General features: G+C 34.8%; 2 protein-coding genes across 2 annotated transcripts in view; one reads left to right on the top strand and one right to left on the bottom strand.

The window, feature by feature from the left end:
* Positions 1–10504, top strand: part of LOC124365602 — a 40055-nt gene that overhangs the window by 1937 nt on the left and 27614 nt on the right. The gene's annotated exons all lie outside the window — the stretch shown is intronic.
* LOC124365603 (piggyBac transposable element-derived protein 2-like) lies at positions 80–1324 on the bottom strand. Its single transcript, XM_046821594.1, has 2 exons — positions 1089–1324; positions 80–749 (listed from the first exon to the last, which is right to left on the bottom strand). Exons 1-2 carry the CDS (start codon positions 1172–1174, stop codon positions 80–82), a joined length of 756 nt encoding a protein of 251 aa, XP_046677550.1. The 5' UTR covers positions 1175–1324.

The following is a 10504-nucleotide window of genomic DNA, read 5'->3' as shown; positions in this document are numbered from 1 at the left end:
GAGGTTGTCATTATCACAAACATGCAAATTTGACATAATAAACTCAAATCTGTCTCTAGAAATTGCATTTACAACTAATTCATTGCGAGTGTCCAAAGCTGTTTCCCAAAACATTCGTCTTCGAGGTAATGGAAACATAACCACTCAACAACAATACTCCTATGAAACATTTCATTTCATCGACAGTTACATCACCTAAACGGTTATGTAATGCCGCATAACGATTTGTTTTCTCAACTAATAAATCTACAATATCATCATCGAAAATACAGAAAAACTGTTCCATTGGTGTTAATTTTTGTTGTACTTCCTGTCTATTACTCCAAATAGTATCATCTAGTTTTAGGTCCTCTTTGACCCATTTGTACTGCTTTTTAGTGAATGGCTTACTAACCTTTTTTGCTGGTTTCTCTTCAGTGAAATTCTGAATTCGTCTTACTTTTTTATTTGGTGGCTGTGCTATGTCCATCTTCGCTGAACTAGAGGGTAAGGTTGGTTGTGATAAAGAAGGATCCTCTTCATCTTTGTTGTCACTCAGTTCAAATTCTTGGGAAACTTCAGCCGGGGCCAATAGTTGGTTTCCTGGAAGATGATGGATTGAAGTCATGTCCTCATCCCCAGAATCCTCATCAGTGACATCATCATTTGCATTGATTGGTGGCTGAATATATACGCCAATTTCTTCATCAGGTGGCACTTGGATCTCTTCATCTTCTAGCATCGTCAAAATTTCATGAAGGTTCAAGTTCCTAAAAAATTCAAAGTACGATAAATAACAAGGTTTTTCAGAATTTTTTATAAAATAACTGTAAAAAAATTGTATTGATGCTTAAAACAAAAAGTTTAACCCAATTACTAAGTCACGACTTGAAATACAAGGGTCGAAACTCATTTGAGAGTGGGAAGCATTATTGTTGTACATATGCCTACTGGACTACATGTAGGACGGGCCAATTCCAAACATAACCTATAAACGGTCTGAATTTAGAACGGTCACATTTCAAGATAAATGTAATAACTAGTTAGTCAGTTATTAGGAAATGTACTTAAATAGGTTTAAAACTACGAAATAATAGTATTGTACTTACTTTTCGCACATGGCGCAGAGCTCATGAAGTTGATTGGAAATCCTAAATTTGTAAACTAGTCTAAAGAAACAAACTAGTTGAAGCATTCACTTGATTGTTGCTCAGATGCATTCAGTAGCTCTTACTGAAGACAGCAACCACCCTGCCACCTGTTGGAAAAAGCTGAAACTACTTCAGAAGTAAGCTTTATGGAGAACACTACAAGTGTCCTAAATATAGGTCACTAGGCATATCTGGGTTAAATATTGTTTTTATTTCACATAATGTTTACATTCAAGAAAAGTCCGTGACATAGTTATTATCCAGCCACAGGAAAAATAGAAGAGTAAAGATAATGTAAAGGAGAGACCACCCTCTCTTGGAATGAAACATTACAATGGGTTGAGGTGACAATTATCATGAAAACCAATTTGTGAATCTGTAAAGGTTAAAATGTTGTAGTTGCTTAATTAGGACATAGCTGCCTTCTCCAGCTTGTTTTCCTTATTTAATATTTACTTTCAGATTATTCTCGCCCGCATGAGAGTAACTTGAGGTCTGCTTTGTCCTTTGTGAGAGATTACATTCTTAGTTAGAAGTTAACTCCTCCAACTCGCTAAATCCAGATTACTAATTAAATTAGGGGTCTTTCCTAAATTGTTTGGACAGTTAATTGCTCTGATTTTTACTGCTGTTATGTTATGGCAATAATAAATCATTTGATCAAGGACATTTCCTTCTAGAAATGAAAATTTTTAAGGTATATCCAAACTCAAAAAAAGTATTACCAGCAACAGCCAGCAAGTATAGACCAATTTCCTTCATATACATTTTTTCAAAGTTGTGTAAACAATTTTCCTCTAAAGATTACTGACATACTACAATGAAAAACTATATACAGACACAGTGGCGCACCCAGGAGTTTTTCTAGAGGAATGTTGGGAACACCGTGGAGTTGGAGGTATGGGAACACCTCCAAATGAGCAGCGGTGCTCAGGAGCTGCCCTCCCCCAGGAAATTGTTGAAATATTAGATATTAAAATGGTTGTTTTATGATACTTTTGAACTAGTAAAAAGAGCAAGTGGAGATTCAGCGTGTATAGAGTGTGCAGTAAAACCACTCTACCACCAAGCACCAGAAAGTTTATACTGGGATAATTAAAATCTTCTGTAACAAAACAGTTTATATCATGTTTATTTAACTTAAACCAAATTGAATCATAACATTAACAATAGTTAAGTTTAAATCACAAATTAACACCAAAGCTAAATCTTGATGTCTACTCTTGTATCAAAAAAGTAGGTATAGTTATCCGAATTTGAAAGTTGACCACAAACTAAGAAACAGGGTGGGCCATAAGACTTACTAAAAGGTGACGAATGTATACTAAAACAGTTTATAAAAGTAACCTGAAGGAAGGCGGCTCCGAGGGAGTCCAAGATAGAAATGGTGGAGTCAAGTAAAATCTGATATTGATGTAACTGAAGTTACAAGTCTGTTGCAAGTCTAGGCATAAGGGCATGCTACCCCTCTGCCTGCCTTAAATGGAGAGGCTGGTACAGAGCTGGCATCTCCATTTTCCAAGGACATATGACTTAGATTATTGCCCAAAATCCTTCGTCATGGATCTCGAGAGGAGATGGCCTCTACTACCAACATTACCCATCCAAAATATCCTGTTACTCCAGAAATACAAAGCACAAAGGTCCTTTTAAGAGTAAGTGCAATTTCTCAGCTTCTTGTCCTACAAGAAAAAATAACTAAAGCTATAGAAGAAGATACAGGATATTGGTTAAGATAAAGGAGACATGATAGCGCGGTTAAATAATAACTCAGATATAGATGGTACTGGGAGTAAATACGTAAGTTAAAGTTTAAAGAATTTTGTATTAGAGCACACACGTTTATAAAACCAACAGTTATTACAAAATATTATAAATACATTTTTTAAATATTTTGGTAAAGAGATGTTACTATAATTATGTAAAGTTACTATTAGGAAACAAAATTTATGCTCTGATAATCACTCAAGAACACTGGTAGACGATGTCAATAATCCTAATTATGTGCAGTAATCTGATGTAAACTGAGCTGAAACATTACAACAGCTGTTTCACTTATCTGCTTACATCACAGTCTGGTGTTCACCCCACTAGATCATAACAGCTGATAAGTGCTTCCTGCTTAAATAAATTATTTTAGTCTTAGAAAAATTGATGGGCTGTTATTGTACACCCTGTTATTGTATAATTGTTAGACTGTTATACAAGTACGGGTAGTTGAAGCCTTAAAACTTGTGTGAATGTTGAGATTAGCTCCATTTCACCTTCCTCCAGTCCATGTCCTCTAGGTTCCAGGAGTAAAGTATGTCACAGTGAAAGATATCTGACACTTAACTGAGTTGAATGTGAAATGGAGCTAAACAAATGGACAGTAACAAATTAAGTTTTAAAAAATATAAAACATAACGAAACTGACATTCGCCCTAATCAGAAATGATCAAAAGTATTAGTCTTTTTTAATAAATTTGTGAACTAAACTTTATATAATACTTTATAAATGCCACAGTATATACTGGGGTGTCTTAAAAGTCTTCCCCTCTCCCCTCGCCACTCCCCATTAAAATTTTGGTGAACTGAGATAGAGTGAAGTGAGACTTCTTTTTTGTTACATCAACCAATTAATTACTATTTTACAAATCTTGCTAATTATTTATAGCACTTTCTTGTCTTTGTAGTTGATGCTCAGACTCACCTCTTCTATAGTTAAAAATCTAAAAACAATTTAGAATTTGATAACGTGGATTTTACTTTTTTAAGTGTACATGTTTTGAATTACACACTAAAACCGTAGACCTTATAGTGACTGAGATTAAGTGTTGTTCATTGTAATCACAATAAAATTATAATTAAAACCATTTCACCTCATTGGAGATCATAAGTCATTCTTAAGAAAATAATGACTGGTTGTTTTATATGTGAATAAATCTTTTTATCTTTGAAAAGGTGAGGAAAAGTGTCACAGACCCTAATTCATACCTAGATAGGGTATATACTGGATTTTTATAATATCTGGAAACACCTTAATACATTTTAAAACATAACTGATAAAATTTAAAAACTGCACAGTGTCAATATGGTTACCTTAACTACTTTTCATGTAAATCATGACAGATTTACAGGAAATGTAGTTGGTGTCATGAAAATTTTCAAATGCAAGCCTAGGCCGATATGTGTGTCATTTGAAAGGTATTTATTATTAGAACATACTTCAAATCACACTTCAAAAGGCTTTATTCATTACAAAATTATTGAAATATGATAGATAGCTGTTGAAATAAGATCAATATTGAACTTACAGATGGTCACCACTTTGTATAGGATAAAATGTTTTAAGAGTCACTATCAGAAAATAGAACACTTTTAAGTGTTAAAAGTATGAATGTCAAAAGTGTTAAAACTAATTAAAACTTTTTTATTAAAAGAAATATTTGGGAATAACACCCATATATTTCTTTTAAGAATTAAAATTCAATTTTTAGAGTTTTAATACTTTTTTGAAGTTCATCATTGCTTTTACTACACAATGTGATTACTAAAACATTTTTCTTATACATAATGATGGCTATTTAAAGGGTCATTATTTATATTATTGCATCAGCCATAATTTTGTAATAAATAACACTTTGGAAGAGTGGTTTGTGGAATTATGTTCTAATAATAAATACGTTTACAATAATATGCATATTGACATAGGATTACATTTAAGATTTCCATGAAACATCCCCAAGTGCCATCTCCCCAGTGTAGGTGTGGGGGAATCAAATAAGATGGCGGATGCTTAACACCTAAGTAAAGTGCTCGCCTCGTAAATTCAAAGTCAAAATCTCTTTATTTATATATTTTTCAAGACTAGTAGTGGTGTCAAAATGATATAATAACATAGTGAAACAATGTAATAGAACTAAAGTAAAAATATTACATGTAATTTTTTTGTCTTTATAAACATGGTTGTCTCCAATTGTAAAATTCATTCAAGGAATAAAACGGTCGTTCTTGCAGCTAGGTTTTTAGATGTCTTCTTAAATGAAGGTGGCTGGTCGTCTTTAACTTCTCTGGTAGTATGTTCCAAAGTTTTGCTCTTGTGTAACTCGGTTTCTTCTCCAGTGGATGCTAGTCTGTGTACTGGAAGGCAGATATTTCTTGCATTTCTGGTGTTGTACTGATGATAGTGTACTCCGCTGTGGGCAGTTTCAGGTGCTTTAATGTAGACATAGGTGACGGTTTCCAGAATATAAAGGTTGATGACTGTAAGAATTTTCAGTTCATGGAAAGCTCCTCTACAGGTTTTTCTAGGTGGTAATGTCCCCAGTATTCTGATGGTTCTTACAAAAAAAAACATTTATGGCTTTACACCTTAAATGTTTAACATAGTGGTTCCACCCCAAACAACAATCCCATACCACAGGTGGGTTTCGAAGAGAGAGCGTGATATGCAATTCACGCATTCATTTAAGAGGGGTTTTTTTTTCATAAATGGAGTTTTTTTAGTGAGTTCACCAGCAAATACTCTACTAAAGTATTCACCAAGACAACATTAAACTGTAAGTCTACCTAATATTAAATAACACAAAAGGACCTGCAAAATATGACACCACTTAGCTGGCATGTGTCATCACTAGCCAGCACTTCACAACTCTCAGAATTAGTTATCAACTTATTATAAAAAACCTAAACATCTGTATTATATTTTATTAAACAAGATATCATTTTAAGAAAATATATACTAAATGACTCCATAAAGATGTTGATAATAAAACTAAATGATGTCAGTGCTGAGTAACAGGTATCAGGCCATATGTGTGCCAGGCCACTGACCTGAAACATTCAATGTCAGCGTTACCACACCTCTCATTGTTGATATTGCTTGCATTTGATTGTCACTTAATGAAACACCATTTACAATTTTGACAACAACCTACTTTGACAACTTGGAGTTCAATTTGGAGTCTGCCAAACCAAGCTATAAAAACAGCATTTTACATTGCAGTAACCCATATCTGTTGCCTTCACTTTCTATACATGCAACACTTTGTACAGATATATGTTGTGTTTGCCTAGTAACATCTGAAGGGCGATAAAAACAGTTAAGATTGATTAAACTCTTCAAAAGAACATTCTTTTAACGTGGATTCAATTCAATTTCTCAGCAGGCAGGATAGGTATTGTAAGGTTTAAAAGGCTTCAGCACTGGTCTACAAAAAAAAAAACCAGAAATAGCTCATACCAATGAACAAATTACATACAAGATAGCTTTGTTTTGGTGAAAGTACAACCGCTGAAGTAAAAAATCCAGTCTACATTCTTATCTTAACAATATTCCCAAATATCTCAGTAGTCGATAGTTACAAAAATAAAAATGTAATATATCTCTAAAAGAAGCCAAAGATGACTTTAACTCAATTGCCTTTAACAAAAGCATAATATTATATACAAGTGACCTGCCAATAAACTCCCCCACTCCAAAAGATATTTACTCATTAACAATTAGAAAAACACCAGATAGAAAATGACTGCCAGTGATGAAGAGAGGCTTAATATTGCTGCTACACTACGATCAGCTCTTCTAGAAGAAAAGGACGGATTGCCATACTGGAGGCTAAGTTAGCTAACAGTGAGGCAAAGACAGAATAGATGGATCAGGATTAATATAAATATCAGAAAATTGAGATTGAAATTTTGTAGAAGACAAGCAACTGCCGACTTTATTAAACAATGCTGATAACAAGCCTAAAGCGATCTGGGACACCATAAACAGTGAACGACAAAAAAAATGCACGGAATCAGCAATTGAACTGGAAGTTGACGGAAAGAAAAACTCAGAATCCACTCCAAATAGCAGAACACCTAAATACTTATTTCACAACTGTAGCGGAGAAAAACACTGAAAGAAGCGGTCAAAATATTGACCTCACTGACAAACCAACATGGACATAATCAACAATTGTTTCTGATTTTAAGTTCGAAATGACAAATCTAACGAGGTTGAAAAAAACAATTCTTTACTGAAATCAAAAACCCTCAGCTGGAATTGACGATATATCATTCACTGTATTGAAAATATATAGTCGAAGAAATCAGGCTTCCATTGACCAAACATAATTAACAAGTCTCTATTACAAGGCATTTTTCCAGACGATCTTAAAGTAGTAGCTAAGGTTATCGATAAATAAACAAAAGACATGCAAAGTTGCAAGTGATTATAGACGATATCTCTTATTCCTACGATTTCTAAAATAATTGAAAAAATTGTTTTAAACAAGATTGATGAGACACCTCTATTCTAACAATCTCTTATCTGAACACCAACACGGCTTCCTACTGGAAGATCCACCACTACAGCCATCATAAGTTTTTGTTGAAGGTGTAATAGACCAGTTGGAAGAAGGAAACTTGACCACAGCTTTGTTCTTAGATTTTTCTAAAGCATTTGACAGTCTGGGACATAACTTGCTCATTAAAAGCTTAAAAACATTGGGAATTCACAATACAGAAGAAAGGTGGTTTTCAAGCTACTTGAAAAATAGAACTCAATTGGTTGAGATCAAAATATACAGTGAACAACACAACTTACCATGCAAGATCTGATCAACTTCCTATCAGTAGAGGGGTTCCTCAAGGATCCGTCCTTGGACCAGTACTCTATATACTGTTCACTAATGACTTACCCAATCATCTCAGTGAGTATGCCTCTTTCTACAATGTATGCAGACGATATACTGCTTTGATGTTTGCAGAAAAGCAACCTGATAATTTAGACTGTAGGGCCTTCATTGCTTTAAATGTAGCCAAACAATACTGTCATGTTAACAACTTGGCACTAAACGAAGGAAAAACAAAGCAAGTACTGTTTAGTAGAGCACAAAATGAAAATGCTGGACTCCCGATGTTAGAGGTGGAGGAAGAAACTAAGTACTTGGGAATTATTGTAGACAGTGCTCTATCTTGGACACCTCATGTTGATTTGGTCTGCAACAAATTGAGTACTGCCCTGTATGTGCTCAAAAGAGTTAGAGCTGTCACAGACCTCGCAACAGCTAAAGTTGCTTATTTCTCACTATTTGAATCCCACATAAGATATGGACTGCTTGTTTGGGGTGGATCAACTGCAGGAAATCTGAATAGAGTCCTAATAATGCAGAAAAAGGCTGTGAGAGTGCTAGCAAGCTTGGGACCAAGAGACACTTGTAGAAGTGCCTTTAAAGACCTTGGTATCCAAACTGTTACTGCCTTGTTTATCTTTCAGTCCATCAATCACATTCTCACAAGCAATGCTGAAAGATTCATTGACATCCATACCCACAACACCAGAAACGCAGTAAATTTCAACCTTCAATCTCACAGACTTGCAATGTTTGCCAAAAAACCTTCCTATGCAGGAGCAAAATTTTTCAATCTACTGCCAAGACATCTCAAGAAGAGAAGAGACTATTCCCATTCAGGACACGTCTCACCACCTGGCTGGCCGACAAGACATTCTACTCGTTGAAGAATTTTCAAATTGGAGAGATTTGTCAACCTAATTTATAATTACTTTTATCTATTGACACATATTCTGTACTCTATGTTCACGAATAAAGTTTGCTTTGACTTTGACTTGACAGAAAGAGATAGAAGCCCTTCTAGTGCAGCTGAATGAAACAAGCTCAGGTTGACAAAGAAAAACAAACAATGTTAAAAATCGTTGAAGACCATGACATAAAACAAGAGGCACTTATCAATTAACTAACTGAAAATGTTACACATTTAAAACAAAACCATTGCATGCCTCAACTGTAAATTGATCTAACAAAGTATGACCATTCAAACAGCGCTCTGTCATACCACAGACATAGAGACTCAGACCTTAACCTTATTATTTACTACCACTGAATTCTACAGTACTAATAATGGAACTTTCTCAAATAAGAGGTAAACAGAATTCAATAATATATACCGTTATCACTTTTGATAAATGCACTGACAGTCTTTGCTTAAAAGTTTCCAAGGATATTTCAACTCAGACTGATAACTGTAAAAACATTACTGCCTGAAGGGCTACACAATAACAAAAAACAATAACATCAGCACAGAACAATGGGTGATGACAACCTCCCCAGTATTGAGTCCCCAACATTATTGCTTACCCAACTGAAGTCCCAGTAAGTTGAAATATTGGCTACTGTCCAAGAACTGGGAATAACTTTTAATTACCACTGTCCTATCGGTCAACATAACCAAAGCCCTGCCTAAGAAACTAGTGACAGAACTAAAACCACTAAAAATACGTCTCCTCCTTTCTTCTGATACCAATGATAAGCAATACGAAAACTTACAGGGGCAATTCGAAGGATAAGTTTAGTGTCTCCCTTCAAGTCCGCAAAGCTAAAAAAACTTTAGCACAACTATAGAACCAGTTGTTATGTTACAGAAAATTATAAATTTTAACTTTCAAACTGGAAATCACAATCCCAACCCACCAGTTTAATCTGTCTAACAAGTTAAACCTGAGGATAATGAAGGGTTCCACCCTTAAACACAAAACTCAAAGGCGAGCAAGAAAATGTTGAGAACTTTGTCTAAAAGACGTAGATTTCTTCATCCACAATATGTGCAAACACTGTAACTACAAAAAAATACAATAGCTGCTACTCTAACCATGGATTTAATTGATCCCTCAACCACACCAGATTCTTGCCAGACATTGGATCAGACAGAAACCTCTCTCCCACAAGCCTTTTTTAGACAATGCAAACCCAAAAAATCACTACCCATAGCCAAATCTGAAGCTAGGCCTGGACATCTCCTTTTCTTCCACCAAACATGGACAGAATGGCCAACAAAATTGAACGTTTAGAACATATGCTACACTGGAAAAACCCAGATATTGTAATAAACATAGAGCATGGACTAAAGGAAGGCACAATAAAACATGACAAATTGGCAGACTATATACTAGTCAGCACATATGGTAGGAATGAACATCTTAAAGGAGGGATCACTATATACAAGTAGAACCAATGTGCTTATAAAATAAAAATTCTGGGACTAGAAGAACACAGTATTGAGATGGCATGCGAAGTCTCTGCCCTAAAAATAAACCTGACAGAGAAAAAGCACTTATACATATTGGGAGTATACCAACCACCAGGTTGTCCTTATTACCTTATCACTACACTCCATGCTTATCTGAAATCCTTGACAAACTTGAAAATCTTTGAAAACTTTTAATGGGTGACATAAATATTGAGAACTTAGATATGCTTTCAATAGATGGGAAAGCACTAAACGAACTACTAAAGGGATATGACATCCACTAAATTGACCTTCCACTAACGAGAATTACTGAGACTTTGGGGTCCTCAATTGACATTTTATGTTCAGATTTGGAGGATTGC

Source organism: Homalodisca vitripennis, chromosome 6, assembly GCF_021130785.1.
Source record: "Homalodisca vitripennis isolate AUS2020 chromosome 6, UT_GWSS_2.1, whole genome shotgun sequence".
Lineage (NCBI taxonomy): Eukaryota > Metazoa > Arthropoda > Insecta > Hemiptera > Cicadellidae > Homalodisca > Homalodisca vitripennis.
The sequence above is the reverse complement of the archived record's forward strand: the minus strand, read 5'-3'. Positions and strand labels throughout refer to the sequence as shown.

Bases quoted from the DNA above. Each gene is read 5' to 3' on its own strand.
- LOC124365603 (XM_046821594.1), bottom strand. From the start codon at position 1,174: ATGCTTCAACTAGTTTGTTTCTTTAGACTAGTTTACAAATTTAGGATT. The intron at 750-1,088 runs GTAAGTACAATA...TGAATTTTTTAG, and splicing joins CTCTGCGCCATGTGCGAAAA to GAACTTGAACCTTCATGAAA.